This window comes from Tamandua tetradactyla, chromosome 6 (assembly GCF_023851605.1).
Source record: "Tamandua tetradactyla isolate mTamTet1 chromosome 6, mTamTet1.pri, whole genome shotgun sequence".
NCBI classification, from domain to species: domain Eukaryota; kingdom Metazoa; phylum Chordata; class Mammalia; order Pilosa; family Myrmecophagidae; genus Tamandua; species Tamandua tetradactyla.
In genome coordinates this window covers 18,085,171-18,107,330 of record NC_135332.1, presented here as the reverse complement: position 1 = coordinate 18,107,330, position 22,160 = coordinate 18,085,171, and the positions used below count along the sequence as shown (strand labels likewise).

The following is a 22,160-nucleotide window of genomic DNA, read 5'->3' as shown; positions in this document are numbered from 1 at the left end:
ACCCACCTCCAGCACCTGCTGCCACACACACCCACAATCCCCATGCACACAGAAGGGCCCTGTGAACACACGCCATCAGGAAGTGACAGCACGGTGAGGATGCTGGCTGTCTACAATGCACACTGTGGGACAGCCTCAAACTGGCAACTGTGACTCTGTTTTCAAAATGCTCTTCCAGCGAAAGGAAGGACTCTCTGGGTTCTGATCACCTGATGCAACTAAAGGGCAGTGGGGAGACAGAGCTACAGTGAGCTCAGCATAGACATCCTCTAGGCAGGAAGAGCAACATATCAAAAGAAAAAAGGGAGAGAATCCCTTCCACCCACATTCACATGCAGAAAAACCCTGCCCTGAAAAGTATCAAGTAGATGTGTAAAGGTAGAAAGAGAAAGGAACATTTACCGATGGCGGCATTGTTCTTGGAGTCCTGGGGAGTCTCCTAGAGCCCTCCCTGGTCCCCTAACACCCACTTCAGAACAGTGGGTGGTTCTGGCCCCTGAAGCAGGGCTGGGGGTCCCAGAGGCTGCCTCTGGGTCCTTCGGATTTAACAGCGGCTGCCCAGAGGAACAAGGATCTGGGGGCTGTCACTGGGCCAGCGGAATGTCCTGAATGACAGCAAGGAGAGCTCGGAGGCCGCCACACGGTCTGTGGGAAACAGGCTGGCAGGTCTCTGCTTGCTTAGTAAGAAGGTGGGACTCACCTATGCAGGTGATGTGAGAATCCATTTGCTAACGTACAATGAAACAATTTGGTGGAGTTTGTTGGAAAATTTTTTTTGCATCAACATTTGAGACAAAGTTAATCTCCTAATCTGTATATAAACTACTTTTCTTTCAAGAGAGCCCTTGTGCTCTGGTTTGATTTTGTGCATACAGTATACAAAATCTATGGCTATTGAGTTAAATTAGGGTTAGAGTTAAAACTACCTGTTGAGATGGTTTCAGGATCAAAATGACTACATTTACCACCTGGAGAGCTATTTTGCTACCTAGAGGGTGAGAGGAGTCTGCATAAGCGTCACCGCTGGGCGGGGCAGAGCCCGCTGGCTGTCCTGAGGAGGCGTGGCCATGCCCTCTGCACACTGGGCACAGGCGTCGCTGCACTACCTGGAAATCATGGAGCTGGAGTGCGACTGGCTGGAGGAGGTGGTGGCGGCGCTCAGCTGGGAGAACCCACTGTGACTGGACTCCAGGCTGGTCATAGAGCCTCTGAAGACCCAGTGAAAGGAGAAGGAGAGAGTAAGTGTGTATGCCATGTACCCTGGATGAAGCAGTTCCACTCTCAAGCCTGCCACATGCCGACACCACCCACAAAGCTTACTAACCCCCAGTCTCCAGGGACAAACCCCATCTGTTTCCCCTTGGCACCCACAAAGGCACACCCAAGGGCCGCAGCTTTCCACTGCCTTTGCACCCAGGTCACATCGGAACCAGGCACGTTCCATGTCTTGACTCTCCCACTACACACAGACAGTGTCACCAAGCCAGTCAACAACCCCAAAGCTGCCCCTTGGTCTACCTAAGACCCACGAGAAGTGTTGGCCCTGCATGAGTTGTGAACACACACCTCCCCCCAAGCACACCTAACCCTAGTGAGACTACCACGTGGAAAGGGCAGCCGCACCTGAAGTCCTCAGACCCGATCACTTCCGTATAGTACATCACTTTACACTTGTGAGAAGACACCTGCAGGGAGGCCAGCACGTCATCCACCCGGGGCAGGTTGGTGGCAGCACAAGCCGGCATGCTGTGAAACTTCCACTGCAGGATGTAGAACCCTGGCCATCTCGTCACGTGTGAGCCCTAGGAACAAGAAAGCAGTCACGATTAAGGAGGACTTATCTCCCAAGGCCTTGTCCTTTCTGGGTCTGACAAATGCCAAGGGCATCAGCTCCGGGTCTCACTAGTATTTAGCAGTAATTACATGACAATCCCAATGGGATTAAAGACCTACTATTTTTGGTTGATCTCAGGAATCAGTATGACAATTTCCTGCCATCTACCAAGTGCCAACTCAGGAGCCCTCAGCCAGGAGCTGAGAAGGCCACAGGGAGGGAGGATCCATGCCTCAAGGACTCAGCTTTGAATGCAAGCGGGGAGAACGCCCAACAGAGGCCAGTGCTGGGTGCAAAGGGAACGCTCAGGAGGCGCAGGTCAGCCAGGCTTGGGGGTCCACAAGAGTTCTGTGTGATACACTTCCTGTGATCTTACTGGGGTAATCTGGGTTAAAATCATGTCATTTTGTAAAAATTACTTTTTCTGTTAATTCTGGAACTAAAGACTGTGATATTTTAAAAACTGAATAAAATACTTCAATTTTCTTTACTTTGCTTCTTAGACCATCAAACACTGATAGGCTCATCCTTGAAAATGGTAAAGGCAGCACAGTTCAGCACCTCTTATGAAGGCTGGGGCACCTGGAGGACTGCCAAACTGAGCACAAGCACTAAGAACAACTGGGCAAAATTTAAACGTGAACTGACAGAGCATTTTAAAATAAATTAGAATGTTTACTACTGGTGGTAAATAGTTCCCTAAGTACTTGTTTCTCTGATTTCTATTTAGGGTGAGTGTCTTTGAAGGAGACAAATGCACACAGTCAAATTCCATCTCATGGGAGGTCTGGACCCCAGCAGTCTGCGTGCACGTAAAGCTTTGTCCTTCCTGTCCTACACCGCTTGTGTGAAAACAGTTCTAGAGAGAATGCATCCACTTTCGACAGAAGTCATGGATCCATCAGAACCATGGCTTTTCTTTTGAGTCCTTCTTCTGCTATGACTCTTTTGGCTTCCTGAACCATTCTAACAGCTGAGAAGCCTAACTAAAACCTGACCCACCTAACCACTCCTCCACAAACAAACGGTGCCCTGCAAAGTGGACGTACTGTGGATGCAGCCAAAAACTAACTTCTCAAAACATAATGACAAATCTGTAGAGAACTGCACAGGAGTGGTTTTTACCTGCACACTTTCTCCTTCTTTGCAAGTAAGAGGTGATTCCACCATGCTGTAGTCCCTGCCCAGCTGCCAAGCTTTGTCTATCAGCTGTGTATTATTCCCTCCTGGAGAAGTAATGCTGTGGGCTCCCAGGGAGTCCTTTTTGGGAGGCTGTGGAGATCTCTTGGAGTGATAGATGTTGAAGACAATGTCTCCTTTGCACACGTCAAAATCCCAAGTGATCACTGAAGAGGCTTCCACAATCTGAATGAGAATCTGGAAAAAAGACTTCATCAATCAACCAAGATTCACAAGCACAAGGCCCCGTGCTGTAGCTGTGACAGCAGTGAATGTCCATTGGCTTTTCAATCCAGATGTGTGTGTGCTGGGGGTGGGAGAATAGACATTTATCAAGTGATCTCTTTACCCAAATTCATAACTGAACAATTGAGGTTGCCCACTGGCTCTTTTCATTCTTTCAACCAACAGGCCCTGCTCACGCGTCAGCCTCTGTGATCTTAATCCCCTCCTGAACACGAGATCCCCAACCACATGACCCTTGGCACTCTGAAATGCTTGGTCTTGGATGTAAAAGTCTACATAGGATAAGACTATGTGTAAGTGGTTTGGTGGATTAGTTCAGACTGGCTGAGCACAGGGGAGGTCCTAACAAAGGCAGAAGCTGAACAGCGCATGGAAGAAAGTGAAGAAAGTATTCCCAGCAAGGAGAGTGGCATGAGTCAAGGCAGCCCAGTAGAGCAAGCTGGCCTGCATGCAGCTTTCAATGAGGGAGTGGGGGTGACCCGGCTGGAGAGGAAAGAGAGGAGCCATATGGCCTGGGGCAAAGGCACTGAGCATGGCTGCTGAGTGGCAGCCTCAAAACACCTTATACTGCACTTCTGTAAAGCTTCCCAGCAGGGCATGGTTAAGTTATACTTTCAGAAGATTACTGTTGGAGGCATGTGAGTATTCAAACCAGCTGTAAAAAGTTATGTATTCACTAAAAAATGGAAGCCTAACTCAGAAGCAGAAGCTGGGGCATGTGTTCTTCCTCCCCCTTTCCTCCCTTCTGCCTGCTGAGTCCTCTGCAGGACATATGCTGTGCTCTTCAGGGCTTCAATTTTCTTCAAGCCTGGCTCTTTTTTCAAGCAGACTAAAAGGTTGTCTCATGATACCCCTGCAACTTATCACCACCAAAATACCACTTCAGAATCTCCTTAAATAGCAGACCCTATAAATCACAGTAGGCGCATCTAAGAGCATTACCTGGCACTCAACGGCATGGCTGTCTCTTCAGCTGAGCGGCTCTCTAGGGGCCACTTTATTCAGAGACCCTAGCCACCACACTGGCCTGCCAGGCATCACTTCTTCCCAACTCCACAAGGGGACATGGAACTCATTCCTCATTTGAGGCATATGCCCCTCCTTAATGGGTGCTTTATTTAATCCCCAAAGTGGAATTGGAGTTCTTTCCCTTTGATGTAGAAGTCTTAGCTAAGTATTTCTACTGATACCCTATGACATACATGAAACACACAAAGCTACTAAGTTTCTTAACGTGGACCAGATCAATGGTTGCTAATAAAGGCGAAGACTCAGCTGTCACAAGCCAGACTCTAAACATAAAAGGAGAGCAATATCCCTCAGTATATGATAATATAAGATACACACAAGCTACTTCGAAAGTTAAGAAATTAATACAAATCATCCTCAAGACACATTTATGAAAAGTTGAGATGGCCCCTCTAGAATCTATAAATCCTGTATACCAAATCTGTCTCTGCTCAAACACAGTAACAGTAGTCCCTTTATCTTTCTGCCCCACAAGTACCGGGCCAGCTGAACCAGGTGGCTGAGCAGTATGGAGGACTAAAGCTAATAACTAGGTCTCAAGCTAATTACTAAAGCCAACACATTTTCACTGACCACTGACTTGGTACAAAGTGCTGCTGACCTCTCTAACCACTCGGCTTCACAAACCCTGCCCTGGGGGTAAGGCGAGAGTGAAAGGGCGATCCCAGGGGAAGGCGCTCATGCTTCAGGTCACTCAGGACCCAGAGGACAGGGTGATTTCCTCAAAAAGGGGCATTGGTGCATCAGCACCACAGTGTGACAACTAGGAAGGAAAATGGACGTGCTGCCTCCTCACACCAAAATCAAAACTGAGGCCAGAAAATGCAACTGGTTCTATATAATCATTTAAAAAACTAAATTCAAGAGGTAAAAAAATCTCCCACAAGACAAGAATGGCTATTCCTGCTTGTGGTCAGGGCACTGATTAACAATCAGGAGGCAGACCCGCCAGGCACCCCAATGAGGCAGGCTGCATTCTGAGAGAACTGCTCTACGCTGTTAACATTCACTTAAATTATCAAGTGTCAAAAAAAAAAAAGTATCAAAACAAAGTCAAAAAGGATGAGTTGATTCTTCCAAACCAAACCCTCCTCCTCCGCGCCCTGCAGGCGCCTTTCTCGTCTGCCAGGGGAGCGGGGCACCAGGCACACGGGAGGGCACGTACCTCGTGCGGCGCGCCTTTGAACACACTTGCAGACTGGTAGATGGTCTCAGTCCAGAGCTTCAGGTCCTCGCTCTCCAGCTCCTCCGCGGTCCGGTACAGAGACTTGGGAACCAGCCCACCCTCCGGCACATCGCACTGCAAACGGAAGCACACCAGTGAGAGCTGTGCCAACACAAACCAGTCCTCAGAAAAGCAAACCTATTGGCAAGCGCTACATCCCGATATGCTCAACTCCTTGAGGCTGGTTAGAAAATGGAAAACATTGGCAACACAGCAAAATATTCTGTACTACTAAGCAAAACATTCTCTTAAAAACCACTTAAATGCATGTGCTTTGCTTTGAATAAATGAGAACAACTTGAAGCTGATTTACCGCAGAATTCACACTAATATTTGTGATGTACGGACTCAATTTCTAAAGCTAATTTATGTAACATTTAGAAGTATTTATACTTCTAGAAAAAATTTTGTTCAGAAAAAGTTTTATTCTCAACAGTTACAGGCATTATTTTTCCTATGGGCAATTATAGTCAAGATACATAATCAAGGAAGAAAGCCTGGTGTCTAACTTAAGCCAAATGGTGACCCAGACCACCATCCAAAATGTAGTATGGGAGAGCTTTTGAATTTGCTTGAAACAGGCAGCACTAAATTAAAATTTCTACTTATCATAATTTTCCTAGTTGATACAATGACATAACACTCAAGTTCATAAAATCCAAGTACTCCCTCCATTACTGGCCTGGGGAGGCAATACTCAGGGAATAAAGTTTCAGTCTTCAATGTACAGTGTGTGTGAATGAAAAAATGCTACAGCAGTGATACAATGTTAGAAAAATACCCAACTGGCAGGGGTTTAAAATCCTCAGGCCACATCACTTCTTCAACATCAGGCTGAAGAGCACCCAAGTAAGTTGGAGGGGGGTCTTTTAACGCTCAAGGGTGGAGACCTCAATTAACCAGGAGCTCTGACGTTATGAATCCAACATCAGTTAGTGCATGGCAAATGCAGGCACGATTTACTCAGAGTCAAGACTTCTGCTCCAACTCAATCCTTGCAGGCATAATGAAAAGGAGCAACAACATGGGCTCTTTATCATATCTAACAAGAGTAGTTTATGGGTTTCTACAAATCTAACCTCACAGTTTAATCTCATGGACACCTGATAAGCTAAGGGTCCTATAATTTACTTGCTTTTTGATAACATTCTACTATTACGCCTGTAATTTTCTTAAAGTGGGACTGATGAGCTGAGGGCTAAACTCAAGTGCTTTTTAAATTCCTCTAACCATTCAGGGACATTCCTCTTGAAGCCCAATTCATTAGCTAAATAATTTACAGTGTGTACACTTCCCAGAAGGATAACTTTCTTTACTACTAAAGAACATAAAAAATCCTTTCTCTGATTAGAATCAGACATAATACCACAGAAAATTCCCAATTCCTACTGGCCTCAGCTGCTACTGTATGCCATGGATCAAATCAGACCTTGACAGGCTTTGATTTCTTTATATCAGATCAGCGGGGGCAGAAAGGTCTTTAAGGTCCTACATTTCTCAGAATCCCTCATAAAATAGTACAGGCATCAAAGTAGAGGCGTCTGCCTGATTATCTACCAGGCAACCCCATCTACATGGGTATTTTTTTAAAGACCCAAATTTACATAAAAGTGAACAAGATTCCTTAATTTTTCCACTTTAAGAATGTTATCCTGATTTACTGTCTGGGAGGAAATCTTTCTGAGAATCAATGATATCTAAATAGCATTAAAAAAATATATACAGCTCCTCTAGAACAGTTAAAAGATCTGATTCACACAAAACTGTGTGACAGAGCAAGCTGCATTTATATTAGATTCTATAACAAATTCTCATCAGTATTTAATAATGAAGAAATGGGCAAGTAAAAAACAATTACCTAAAGGGTTCTATTTAGTTCAACCATAGAATGGGGAGATGACAGCCAAGAAACAAGAGCAAGCAAAAACCGACAATCCAAACCAAAAGTTCTGAAAGTCATTCCTGCGAACCAGCACCCAGACAGCCCCCTTACTTTGAAGTCGCCGAATGTGCAGCACCTCTCCTCAGTACATACCATGCACTCTCCGCTCAGGAAATCTGGAATGATCTCTTTATCAATGTAATCCAGCAGGCCTCCAGGACCCTGATAGTCATTGCCTGCATAAATAAGGAATTTCCTTCTGGTATTGTCATCAATGAATGGACTAACCTGTAAGTGATGGCAAAAGACCATTTGGTCAGATCTGCTTGGCTGTCAGACTCTCAGAGGTTAGTTACAATATGATAGCAGAAGCAGGTGGGTGGGTGGAGGAAAGACAATTTGAGTTTGATATACTTTTTCTGTTAAGTCCATTTGCATGGCATCAGGACACTCAGAAAAACTTTGCCGTTTCCTCCCTTACACAATCTGAGAAACAATGTCCTTCCACGTTTATTTTGGTTTTTCCTCCTAGTGAAGACCTGGGTCACAGGACACACATGTATGAACATGTACACATTGACTCTGCAAATGGCTAATCGCTACCACAGAGCAGCAGCTGAACCCACCAGTGTCCAGAGGACAGGAAACACCCTGGGGGCTCTTAGGATGAGCAGGCGGCCCAGAGTTTCGGGGTAGTTAGCTTCTACCACTTCGATGATTCGAAGCAGGGCTTTGACTCCAGGTCTCCACAGGTGGCGCATGTTCAATCCTTCTAGATCCACCAGGCAGGTCCACGAGCTGCAGAGATTAGGGATGTGGGTTTTATTCAACAAATGGCATGGTTAGCAAACTGGGTCCTCTATATTATTACTTTTTTCTTTTTGATATTATAAAAGTCATTTACATCCAGTTCCAAAAATGTACCAGTTTTTAAAAATTCTAGTTTTCTGAACTATATTTTTATTTCACGGTTCCTACTCACACAGAGCACACAGGGTCAACGTGCCGGACCAAATGCTCAGACGCCAGCGCAGCCAAGGGCTTATGGACCATGAACAAAACCTCAGATGTGCTTAGTGGTCCAGCAGGTAAGGTGATAACATGCTGCCCTTTACGTGCTAAGTCACCTGTACCGACCTACTGTCAATAGGATAGGCAGCTGTGTGAATAAACGGCAAAAAGCCATTCTTCAACAAATATTTGAATCAAGCACCATGCTAGGAACTAAGGGGAAAGCAGTGAACAAAAATCCCTATAAATCCCCGCACTCAGCATATTACATTCTGGTGAACCCTCTGTACCCTCCTCAAATGTCAACTTCTGTGAGTTACTACACAATTTTTAAGATAATTCATCATAATTACAAGAAGGGTTTATGAACAGTGTCTCCCCCCACTCCAAAATTAACTAGCTGTGACTTGAACCTGCAACCTTGAGGTTCCAAGGATCCTGCAGATGAACCAGGTAAGCCCACCCATTCAAACTGACATGCCAGCAACCCCTAATGCAGAAAGAAATACTAAAATCCAGCAACTGTCCCTCATAACTCATAATGTTACATTCTTATTTATTTTCTACCATTTTTAAGCACTATGGAAAACGGAAGATTATCAGATTTTGGTTCTAAAAATTAACTAGAAACATATTCACATAGCTAACAGGCTGGAAGCAAAACAAAAATCCCACACCTACCTGATAGGCCGACCAAAGACTTTTGTATTTTCTTCACATCGTCTTAAACCTTCTTCATTAATGGAGAGAACCTGTGCATAAAAGGGCCATAATAATTTACCATGATTTGTCTAAATGGGTGAAATATCTGCATTATATTGAAACATTGATGCCAACACAGCCTATTACAGCCAGGCATGCAAACCAAAATAGTCAGACATTAAGATTTTTGCATTTTCAAAATGCAAAGCATGTAACTGACCAAGAAGAATCTTTTACCCTCAAAAGAGAGCAAACATTTTCATCTATGGCAAAAGTCATAGTCATCCCAAGTAAATAACAGAGAGGTCGCCAGGTGAAGCAGGGAGGCTATGCTCTGTCTTCAGAACAAACACATCTGGAATGGTAGACAGTGAATGTCTGCTAAGTGGGGGAACATTTTGATACTAAATGTCCCAGCCAAGAGACAGAGCAGGCTGAGAGAACCTTCAGTTTGGAATAACAAATCCTCCCCCTACAGAAGTCCATCCATATCTTTACCACCTTATGTATATATGTGTATACATGTGGCAATGTATGTACAGGCACAAGGATACATGTGTGGGGAGCTAACAGAATATACAACAAATGTTAACAGAAGATACTTTAGAATAATGGGATTATAGATGTTCCTTTTTGTTTTAAATTTGTTTTTAAGGACAATGTTCTTCTCTGGGTGCTCGGGGGTAACAGAAGTGTCACACTTCAAAGGCTGCACTGGAAAGGGATAAGGCTGGAACTAGGGAGACAAACCAGGAGGCGTTTAAACCAGTCCTGATGCTAAGAGCTTGATTAGGAAGAACCTGTGGAAAGAGCACCATTAAGGGGCTTCAGAGCCATCTCAGCAGGAGAGCTGGCCGTGAGGTGTAGGGACCAATTCACTGTGGGAATCAATGCAAATCCAACCCCCAGGAAATCACTATGAGTGGATGCACTAACTGGTTTACTGACTCTTCCATGGTGAGAAACACTTTAATGGCTTTGGTCTCCTTTTGAAATTCTTCAAATATACTGAGATTTTCCTTACCAGCTACAAAAGCAACAAGTGTTTATTAGAACAGGTCTAAGAAGGTAAAGATGAAGCCAAAGACGACAATCTCCCCTCCACTCACTCCTGGTAACTGATCTTAATAGTCTGGGGTGTCTGCATTCATACAAATATATGCATGTTATTTGTGAATATCACTTCAAAAAGATATGATTTGAAATTTTTCTATACTTTTAAAGAAAACAAGATCAGACTGTCCAAATTACATAGCAACTTGCTTTTTCTCTTAATCACTGAGCATGAATAGCCCTCATGTGAAACACACATCCCCAAAGTAATCTTCTCAGCTGCATACATTTCCATAGAATGGAAATACTTCAACCATTCTCCTATTAATGGACATTCAGATTATTCCTTTTTCTAATATTAAAACAATGTTGCAATAAAGATCCTTTTACCCTGGTGTTTCTAGAAGCCCAGCAGTAAGGTTCCTCGGTAAAAGTTAGGAATATTTTAAATGTTAATATATATCTGCTGGTTTACTTTCTCAAAAAGTGGTAGCAAATCACAGCCCACTGGCCAGGTTTAGTCCCCGCTTCTTTATACCCTCACCAGCACTGAACACTAGCAGCATTTTTAATTTTTACCACCTGATGGAGAAAAATGGTGCTGGGTGTTCTTCTGATGTGTGATCCCTAACTGCTGATGAGATAGAACATGTTTTCACATTTATTGCTCATTTTTGTTTCCTTTTCTGTAAATAGCCTCTTCATAAACTTTGCTAATTTTTCTACTGGGATATCTTTTTATTAAACTTGCAGAAATTCTTGATACATTAGAAATATTTACCATTTGTCTAGTAAAATATATGTTACAAATAAAAATACTTTCTTCAAGGCTATTTTCTGCCTTTGACTGTGGTGGGTACAGGTGTACCCACAGAGAAATTTTTACACATCCATGCAGTCAAATCCAACCTTTTCTTTATGAGTTTCTTGGTTTCCTACCTTGCTTAAGGACTTTCCCCCACCCCAAGTTATACCAACAGCCTCCTAACTATTTAGATCTTTCTTCCTGGAATTCATCACCACATACTGTATGAGGCAGAGGTTCAATTCTGTTTCATCTGGGAAGTTGACTACAGCATAAATTATGAAACAAAATATTGCCCCACAGTATTCGAATGCTAATTTTAGCTAATTTCCATTGGTGTTAGACCTGTTATCTGTATTGTCTGTTCCATCTATTTTATGCCAACATCAGTTTTGTTTCTAGCTGCTTTCACATTGTTTTATTATCAGATAAGGCAAGTTTACACCAAATTATTTTTCTTTAAACACAAAGGAGTTGAGCAATCGCACATTTATTCTTCCCTAGAACCCTCAGAACTTTCCCCTAAAAAAAAAAAGCCACTGAGAATCTGACCAATATTAGATTTATTTGCTATTATAAGAAACACTGAACTTATTACCATATCAAATTCTTCCCACCCAGGAATATTGTATGTTTCTCCATTTAACCAGTTTTCTTAGTTTATGGCATTCAATAACATTTTATGGTTTTCTTCATGCAACTTTTTTACCTTTAATGCTATGTTAATTCCTGGATGATTTATATTTCAGATAGTAATAGGATTTTTAAAAAATCTTCCATTACTTATTGCCAATACAAAGAAAATCCATTAACTTAACACTTACTAAACTCTCTTCTTAAATTTAATAGTTTTTAAAGTGATACTTCTTTTTTTTGTATGGTGCATGGCAGGGGTCACTTTTCCTTCTTTTTCCAAGTAAGTATTCGTTATTGCAGCACCATTTGTTGAGTTTTTCTTCGTGTTTTTGTTTGCTTGTTTTATTTAAGGGGGAAAGTACATGGGCCAGGAATCGAATCTGGTCTCCCACATGGCAGGTGAGAATTCTACAATGAACTACCCTTGTAACCCCTATTTAACAGTTTTTAATAGCCTACTGAATGACACTGACATACAATCACATCCACAAAAAAAAGAGCAGTTTTGTCTTGTTTCCAGAATTTAAGCCATGCTTTCAATTTGTCTTACTGCATTGGTGAGAAGCTCAACTACAATACCGAATGAGAGGCTCAGAGGAAACCTTCCTAATTTTCATTTTCATGGAACTAGTTTCTAGTACTTTACAATTCCACAGTGTTTTAAGCAATGTTGGTTTTTGAAAATTTATCTTTAACATGCATAGATGCTTTCTATTTATTCTTTTTATTATTTAAGTTTTTATTAGGAATGGCAATTTGCTGAATTTTATTAAATTTCTCTTGAGTAGCCTATGCTGAAAATATTAAGACTTTTTCTTTTATATTATCAATGTAAGGAATTATGTTTACAGACCCTAGTAATTTATATTCTCCTCTTTAGGATGATCTGTATTTTATAAAATTTTCTACAAAATAAAAAAATACATTAATTTTGCTTTATCTTTCCTGTAATCAGTGAAAATAAAGACTCTTTAAAAATAACAACTAGAATAGGTCAAAACTTGTACAAACTGTAATGACGAGCTATTGGGAAAAGTTCATTGTAACCTCCCAGTCCAAAGGCAGAACGGCACTCAGTGTCCTGCACTGGGCACTTACGTATCTCAGCAGGGCCTCCTCTCCCAGGGCTCTCACCAAGCCTTTGGTGTCCATCTGTCCCAGCCTGAGCACGTAGAGGGGCCGCCCGTCTACAGGAGAGAGGAAGAAAACACTATTATCACCATCGTTCCTGACATGAAGCTGAGTACACAGAGCTAAGATCCTTAAAAAGGAAATGTGCTCTTACATATTCTAGATGAGCTTCTCCTACTCTTAGAAACAAACAGCTGGTTTCTGTGGAAGCTTCTAACATTTACCCCTAAGTTGTGCAAGAAAAAAATAAAAGCCAACTGTCAAGCATCAGCGTCCTGGTGAGAGCTCTGTCTGGGGTAGGTGGGGAAAGAAGGGAGTTAGGGGCTCAGCCTCCACACTTACACAACAAAGAGGATGAACAGGCTCAGACGTTCATTAGCAGGGGAACGTCAGAAAATTCAAAGAGGTTTTTTCCACGAATACACAGTGTTTTTTAAATTTCATTTCTTAAGATTACCAAAAAGTTAATGTGAAGATTTTTAAAAAGCCAGCTTCTCTCAATTCCTACCTAAGGGACCAAAGATAAATGAGGACCTTCTGGAAATTTTAAAATTCATACCAGCCAGTAAATATTGGCTCTACTTCCTTATAGCCTAGAAGTCTGAGGGGTGAAGCTTGAAAAGAACCTAACTCATGGCATAAACTCCATGCCACCACAAACCACAAGGGGAGAACAATTTCGGTAGCCAGAGTGTGTCCCAAAACTCCTGCCGCTCAGTGCCAAAGGAGAGGAGCAGAGACAAAATGGATTGATCCTGGTCCTGAAAAGCAACCAAGACTTATCTTCTGCTGTTAATGGTGGGTCAGTGGTATCAGCTTGAGTTAAGGACGCCACCTTTATCCTGAAATTATTACCTGGCAAACTTTACCTCCCTGGAGAATCTGGCTTTGGTCTGTCTTATCTAAAACAGAAAGTTTGTTGTGCCTGAAAATTTTGCTGAAAGGCAGATTTATATAAAAAGTTTTTCCCAACCTTTAATAAGATAAATTTGTCAATGTCTCATTACCAAACTTTTTCCTCTCATAAGGGATGCAAATTTGAATAAATATAAATATTACATGTCTACAGCAAATCTTAGTAAAGCTACAATTAATTGGGAAAGATAAAGAAATTCAAGTCTAAAAAAACAGACAAATGGAAACACTTCAATTTTGAAAGGACCTGTTCAGATATGGAAGGGGGGGGGTAGTTCTACTGTAATCCTCTGTGGCTTCTCTCCAGTGCTGCAATTCCATTCTGTCCGAACACCAAATCTGCAATCAGGAATAGCATATCTTCTACAATGCCGGGTTTGTTGCAAGGTGTGACATGAAAAGCAATCTAGTGAAGTGTGTTCTAAAATTCTCATTTAAAACATCATACATTTTAGGTATTACCATCATCCTTGACTTAACGTTTCACAAAACAGAACTGAAGTTCTTTACTGTTTGGATGTAGAAAGCCCATCTAAAGTAAACATTTTACAGATGTGGTAAGGGTTGAAATCACTGAAAATCCCTCTGCCAGCACTGTGCTAATTGGAAGAACTCTGCCTTCAAATACTTCCGAGCAGACAGTCTTGTTAATCAGTCTAAACTCTTTTTTCAGCAGTGACTCGCCCACAGGCAATGCAAGTCCCTGAGGACGATGCTTACATAGACACAGGTCCTTCCTTGGGTCCTGATGGGGAATTTCCCGGGCTGGGCTAGGAGAGGGCCACTGGCTGGGTGGCTTAGAGAGGAGAGAGGAACAGGAAAACACAGAAACAATTTGTTTCTAGCTGGCAAGTTTCCAAATCCTCTATGTGAGAGGGGCAATGCACTCATCAGGGCTCCACTCATTCACACTGAAGGAAGTCTCTAGAAAAATCTGGACTTTAACGATAGAAATGGAGATATGTTCCAGGTTACCAATCACCTTTGTCGTGATGGTGCCAGCCTCCTGCATAGTAATCTTGAAGGACCTGGGGTGGGTTCCAGGTATCGAGGATGTAGTCCACCTGGTGCTGCTTTCGCCATGTCAAAGACTGACACATTATCTCTCTGGCTTTGTCCATATTAAAGTCCCGAGCACGCAAAAACCGAAGAATGTGCTCATCCTTTGGAATCTATTAAGAGAAAAAGATTTTGCTAAGCAATGGTAAAAGTGGCTGAGTAAGATTTTAAAACTCTCACTTCCTAAGCTGCATTATTAAACCAGCTAAAATTACTTGTTAGCAGAAAAATTTTCCTTAATGTTTTAGGAAATCAGCAGTATTAGTATGAAAACTCTTTACAATATTTCATTTTGTCTTCAGAAGAGTTGAATGAAGGCATAAGAAGGTCTTAAACATCAAATGCTTCAATTCACCCAACTGATCTATGAATTACTATGACCTGTGCGTTTTTCTGTGTTTATGTATGTGCACACACACAAATGCAGTACACTTAATTAAAAAGCTAGAATACAGAAACGCATTGGTGTTGGTGGAGATTGGTGATGTTGGTGGAGATTGGCGGCGGTGGCAGTGGTGAGCAGCAGTGGTAGCGGTAGTGGTGGTGGTTGTGGTCCTAGTGGCGGCAGTGGTGGTACTGGTGGTGATGGTGTTGGCAGTGCTGATATACAGGAACCTTCTCCAGACTCCTTAATTGGGGATCACTAGGTCTGCTTCTCCGAATAAAGAGCAAGGCCAAAACTGCACCTGAGCCCCATATGGACCAGGCGTCCTCCTCAACGGCCACACGCTCACAAAAACAGGCTGCTGGCTCCCAGGAGATCTAAATGTGAGTGGGAGGAGGAGCCTACTCCCTACCCCACTCCTGGAAAAACAACTCGAAGCAGTTGGCCAACCAATGTGGCAGAATCTCTGTTCAGAAAGGACCACTGAATACCAGTGCACAGGAGTGGCTAAGAATGTGAGTTCTGGAACCCAATGGCCTGGGTTCAAACCCTGGGCCCAGGACTCACTTGCTCTAAGACTCTGGGCAAGTTGCTTAACTTCTCTGTGCCTCTGTCTCCTCATGTAAAATAAGGGTGAAAAAATGACACCCACCTCATAGGGCCACCAGAGGATTTAATAAAGAGTTGACAATAGTATCTAGTATGTTGTAAGTGTTGACAGATGGCAGCTATCATGACTGTAGTTGTTTCCAACAGTCCTCAAACAGTTGGTCTCCAGTAAGCAAGCCGCACAGAATTTGAGAGCAGGCCAACCTGATGTAACGCCTGGCTCCCTTTTACCAGGTAAGGCCAGTAACGACCCACAAACCGCCTCTGCTTGCTACTAAACCCCATTGCTATAAAGCTCATTACAAAAACCTAATACCTTATAAGGTCAAAATTTCACCAGAAAACTTAAAATTAAAGCGCAAAAATTTCTAAGGTCTAAATAAATCATCTTTGAACATTTTCCAAACCTTCTGAAGACTAAAATTTATAAATACTTGGAATATAACATTGCTTTGTAACTTGACACTTAAGTATTGCTAACCTAGACTGTCTCCTGTAAAACCTAGAAAAACTGCAACTAATTATTCACACAAGAGCATCATAACCTGCCATAAAGAACTGAGGGGCCACACACAGAGAAATGCACTCAATCGCTCTTAGATCGAAGGAACTTTCACAGTTCACACACTCAGGAATATTCACTCTCAGTAATTACGATTTACTAAGAAAGGCTCAGGCTCAGGACAGATGAGGTCACTGGGGATTTCACGATTTCCCACAGAAGAGACCTCTGCGTACTTGGTGGTGACTCTTACTTTGCCCTTGTGGGTTTCCTGGAGCCACTGGCGAAGTCTGATGAGGCAGCTCTCCTGCAGTGGAGTCAAGTCACCCAGATACCTCTTGATGTAGTCCGCATCTAATTTGTCTGGAATAAAAGTCACATGACATTACTCATAACTAAGAGCACTAGAGCTTGAAGGCTTTTGCGTGATGATGTCCATACATGGCCCAGAGTCTTCCAGGAACAGGAGACTGCTGAGACATCAGACTAAAACCACCCACTACAGAGAAATCCCACTACAGGCTTTAAAATCACAATACTGAATAGGGATAATGCCCTAAATATGTACTTCACTGAGAAAAGGGGGGCAGGGTCAAGCTCAAGTGGCTTCCCTCCTTCAGGAAATTCAGGCCCCAGGGGCTGGAAAACAGAAGCAACCTAAGCTGCCCTCTACCGCAGCCCCGGTTCCAGCCATATCACTTGCAGAGAAGCTCCACGTGCTGCAGAATAGAAACAGCAGAGTCTAGAGGGTTCACAGAGGGTTCACAGGGAAGTATGACAACCTGCTGGGTCTCTCCCTCAGGAAAATTTGATCCTGGTTACACCCTCCTTCTGAGATGTAAGCCTGTTTGATCTTGGAAAATCTGACTGGGTTCTATCATATTTGAGGAAACCCTCCCCCAAAAACGGTTCCATATGGGCAGGGAAAGAGTCAGAAAAACAAGAGCTGAAACATTCTGACCAATTAAACAGAAGCTATGCTAAAAGTCTATAATAAGTTGAACTGAACACTAAAAAAAAAAAAAAAGAAAAAAAGATAGAGAACAAGGCCAATCAACTAGAAAACCCTAGGTAAAAGAGTGAAAATAACATCCAGAATAAACTAATTAAGGGAATCAGATGTCTAAACACCAGCAAAAAACGAGTCATATTAGGAAAATTGAAGACATGGCCCAGTCAAAGGAACAAACCAACATTTCAAACGAGATACAGGCGTCAAAACAACTAATTAAGGATGTTTGAACAGAAATTCAAAATCACATAAAAAACCAAATCAATGAGTTGATAAAGGATATAAAGACGACATTGGGTGAACATAAAGAAGAGCTTAAAAAAAAAGGCAGAACTTATGGGAATGAAAGGCACAGCAGAAGAGATGAAAAAAAAATGGAGACCTATAACAGCAGATTTAAAGAGGCAGAAGAAAGGATTAGTGAAACTATAGGACAGGACACCTGAAATCCAATACACAAAAGAACAGGGAAGAGAATGGAAAAATATAAGCAGAGTCTTATGAAAGTACACAAATATATGTGTTATGGGTGTCCCAGAAGGAGAAGAGAAGGGAAAAGAGGCACAAAGAGTAATGGAGGGAACAATCACTGAAAATTTTCCATCTCTTAGGAAAGACATTACATTACAGATCTAAGAAGCAAAGCCTACCTCAAAGAGAAAAGCTCCAAATAGACCTACTCCAAGAGGCTCACTAATCAGATTATCACTATCAAAGGAAAAGAAAGAATTTTGAAAGCAGCAAGAGAAAAGTAATCCATCACATACAAGAGACACTCAATAACACTATGTGCAGATTTCTCAGCAGAAACCATGGAGGCAGGAAGCCAGTGGCATGATATATTTAAGATTCTGAAAGAGAAAAATTGTCAACCAAGACTTCTATACCCAACAAAACTGCCCTTCAAAAAAATGAGAGACACTCTCTTGGCCGACACAGCAAGCAAACTCACTGCCCTCCCCCCCTCTACATGGGACATGACTCCCAGGTGTATGGACCTTCCTGGCAAAATGGGACAGAAATTCTAGAATGAGCTGGAATCAAAGGACTGAAAAAATCTTCTCGACCAAAAGAGGGAAGAGTGAAATGAGACAAAATAAAGTGTCAGTGGCTGAGAGATTCCAAACAGAGTCAAGAGGTTATCCTGGAGGTTATTCCTATGCATTAAATAGATATCACCTTGTTAGTCAAGTTTAATGGAGAGGCTGGAGGGAACTGCCTGAAAATGTAGAGCTGTGCTCTGGTGGCCATGTTTCTTGAAGATAATTGTATGATGATATGGCTGTCACAGTGTGACTGTGTGGTTGTGAGAGCCTTATGTCTGATGCTCCTTTTGTTTACCTTATCAATGGACAAATAAAACATATGGATTAAAAATAAATAAATAATGGGGGAACAAATGCTAAAATAAATTTAGTAGATTGACATGCTGGTGATCGGTGAAAGGGTGGGGTAAGGGGTATGGTATATATGAATTTTTTTCTGTCTTCTTTTTATTGCTTTTTCTGAATTGATGCAGATGTTCTCGGAAATGATCATGATGATGAATATACAACTATGTGACGACAGTGTGAGATATCGATTATATAACAAGAACAGAATGATCATATGATAAGAATGTTTGCGTTTGTATGTGGTTATGTATCATAAATAAAAAATAAATAAATTAAAAAAAAGAAAGGAGGGTAAGGGGAATGGTATGCATGAATTTTTTTCTGTTGTCTTTTTATTTCTTTTTCTGAATTGATGCAAATGTTCTAAGAAATGATCATGATGATGAATATGCAACTATGCAATGATATTGTGAATTACTGATTATATATGTAGAACGGAATGATCATATGTTAAGAATGTTGTCATATATTTTTTAAAATTTTTAAATTAATAAAAAAAATGAGAGAATTTAAAATATCTTCAGAAAAGCAGTCACTGAGAGAATTTGTGACTAGGAGACCAGCTCCACAAGAAATACTAAAGGGAAAACTATAGGCAGATAGAAAAAGATAAGAGAGAGAGATCTGGAGAAGAGTGCAGAAATGATGACTATTAGTAAAGTTAAAAAGAGGAAAAAAATAAGATATGACATATAAAATCTAAAAGACAAAATGATAGAAAAAAGTACTGCCCTTATATTAATGAAATTAAATGTTAATGATTAAGCTCCGCAATCAAAAGATGTAGACTGGCAGAACGTATTAAAAAACAGGACCCACCTATATGCTGTCTTCAAGAGACTCACTTTATACTCAAGGATAAAAATAGGTTGAAAGTGAAAGATTGGAAAAAGATATTTCAAACAAACAACAACCAGAAAAGAGGAAGTATAGCTATACTAATAACCAACAAATTAGATTTCCAATATTAAAAAAAAAGAGAGACAAAGAAGGACACTACGTATTAATAAAAAGAACAATTCATCAAGAAGACATAAGAATCACAAATATTTATGCACCAAGCCAGAGAGCCCCAAAATACATGAAGCAAACACTGACAACACTGAAGAGAGAAGCAGACACCTCTACAATAATAGTTGGAGACTTCATTTCCCCGCCCTTGTCAATGGATAGAACATCTAGAAAGGGGATCAATAAGCAAACAGAGATTTTGAATAATAAGATAAATGAACCAGACTTAACAAACACTTATAGAACATTACATACCCACAACAGCTGGATACATATTTTTCTCAAGTGCTCACGAATTAGTCACAAGGATAGACCATATTTCTGGGTCACAGAGCAAGTCTTGAATCTTGATAAATTTAAAAAGACTGAAATTATACAAAACACTTTCTTGATCATAAAGGAATGAAGGTGGAAATCAATAACCATCAGAGGGCCAGAAAATTCACAGATACATTTAGGCTAAACTATACATTCTTAAACAACCAGTGGGTCAAGGAAGAAATTGCTAAAGAAATCAGTAAATATCTCAAGGCAAACAAAAATGAAAACACAACATATCAAAACTTACAGGATGCAGCAAAGGTGGTGCTGAGAGGGAAATTTATTGCCCTAAATGCCTATATTAAAAAAGAAGAGCAAAAATCGAGAAAATAACTGTTCACTTGGAGGAACTAGAGAAAGAACAGCAAACTTAGCCCAAAGCAAACAGAAGGAAAGATATAATGAAGAGTAGAGCAGAAATAAGAAAACTGAGAATATGAAAACAGTAGAGAAAACCAAAAGTTGGTTCTTTGAGAAAATCAATAAAATTAATAGATGCTTAGCTACACTGACCCAAAAAAAAATCAGAGAGAGAGAGAGAGAGAGGATACAAACTAATAAAATCTAGAAATGGGAGAGGGACATAACCACTCACCTCACAGAAACAAAGGAGATAAGGAGAGGATACTAGGAACTATATGCTAATAAACTAGACAACACAGATGAAATGGACAACTTCTTAGTAAAGCATAAACAGTCAACACTGGTAGAGAAGAAACAGACAACCTCAACATACCAATCATAAGTAAAGAGATTAAATCAGTCATCAAGAAACTCCCCAAAAAGAAAGTCCAGGACCAGATGGCACCACATGTGAATTCCACCAAGTATTCAGGAAAGAATTAGTACCAAACATGTTCAAACTCTTCAAAAAAAACTGAAGAGGAGGGAAAGCTACCTAATTCATTCTACGAAGCCAACATCACCATAATACCAAAGCCAGCAAAAAATACTACAAGAAAAAAATATGATGCAAAAATTCTCAACAAAATACATGCAAATCGAATCCAGTAGCACCTTAAAATAACCACATGCCATGACCAAGTGGGATTTATTCCAGGTGTGCAAGGCTGGTTCAACACAAGAAAATCAATTAATGTAATATACCATATCAATAAATCAAAGTGGAAAAACCACATGATCATCTCAATTGATGCACAAAGGGCATCTGATAAAATTCAACATCCTTTCTTGGTGAAAACACTTCAATGGACAGGAATATAAGGGAACTTCCTCAACATGATAAAGGAATATATGAAAAATCCACAGCTAACATCATACTCTATGGGAAAAGACTAAAAGCTTTCCCCTCTGAGAGCAGGAGCAAGACAAGGATATCCACAGTCACCACTGTTATTCAACACTGTGCTGGAAATTCCAGCCACAGACAAGAAAAAGAAATAAAAGGCATACAAAATTGGAAAGGAAGAAGTAAAACTCTGTTTGCAGATGACATGACACTATATGTCAAACATCCCTAAAAGTTTACAACAAAGCTACTTGGAGCTAATAAATGACTGTAATCGTTTTCAGTAATTATGATTAGAATCTTTTTTTTTGGCACGGGCAGACTCCAGGAATTTCACCCAGGTCTCTGGCACGGCAGGCAAGAATTCAGCCACTGAGCCACCGTTACCCACCCAAATGATTTTACTTTTTTGAGATGTGTGTGTGCGCGTGCATGTGTGCACGCGTGCGCACGCAGGTCCAGGAATCGAACCTGGGTCTCCCGCATGGAAGGCGAGCATTCTACCACTGAACCATCCATGCACCCATTAGAGCTAATAAATGAGTGTAGGAAAGTGGCAGGGTACAAGATCAACACCCAAAAGCCAGTAATGATGATTAATCTGAGGAGGAAATCAAGAAAAAAATTCCACTTAAAGTAGTAACCAAAAGAGTCAAATATTCAGGAACATATTTAACCAAGATCACAAATGACCTAAACACAGAAAACTAAAAATTGCTAAAAGAAATTATGGAAGACGTAAATAAATGGAAAGACATATCATGCCCATGGATTGGAAGACTACTGTTAAGATGTCAAGTCTACCAAATTCATTTATAGATTCAATGCAATACCAATTAAAATCCCAACAACTTACTTTGCAGAAACAGAAAAACCAATGATCAAATTTATTTGGAAGGGCAGGATACCCCAAATAGCTAAAAATATCCTGAGAAAGAGAAATAAAGTAGGAGGTCTTACATTATCTGAC

At 41.2% G+C, this 22,160-nt stretch overlaps 1 protein-coding gene across 4 annotated transcripts in view; it reads right to left on the bottom strand.

The window, feature by feature from the left end:
* The window catches only part of SEC14L1 (SEC14 like lipid binding 1), a 97,013-nt gene that overhangs the window by 35,291 nt on the left and 39,562 nt on the right, over window positions 1-22,160 (bottom strand). For all 4 annotated transcript variants that reach the window (XM_077163948.1, XM_077163950.1, XM_077163951.1 and 1 more), the window contains exons 7-16: window positions 16,457-16,566; window positions 14,631-14,820; window positions 12,701-12,789; window positions 9,088-9,158; window positions 8,022-8,193; window positions 7,549-7,683; window positions 5,454-5,588; window positions 2,960-3,211; window positions 1,624-1,802; window positions 1,107-1,208 (exon numbers count right to left, since the gene is read on the bottom strand). In XM_077163948.1, the coding sequence (XP_077020063.1) occupies window positions 1,107-1,208; window positions 1,624-1,802; window positions 2,960-3,211; window positions 5,454-5,588; window positions 7,549-7,683; window positions 8,022-8,193; window positions 9,088-9,158; window positions 12,701-12,789; window positions 14,631-14,820; window positions 16,457-16,566 (1,435 nt within the window). The remainder of the gene's footprint in view (window positions 1-1,106; window positions 1,209-1,623; window positions 1,803-2,959; window positions 3,212-5,453; window positions 5,589-7,548; window positions 7,684-8,021; window positions 8,194-9,087; window positions 9,159-12,700; window positions 12,790-14,630; window positions 14,821-16,456; window positions 16,567-22,160) is intronic.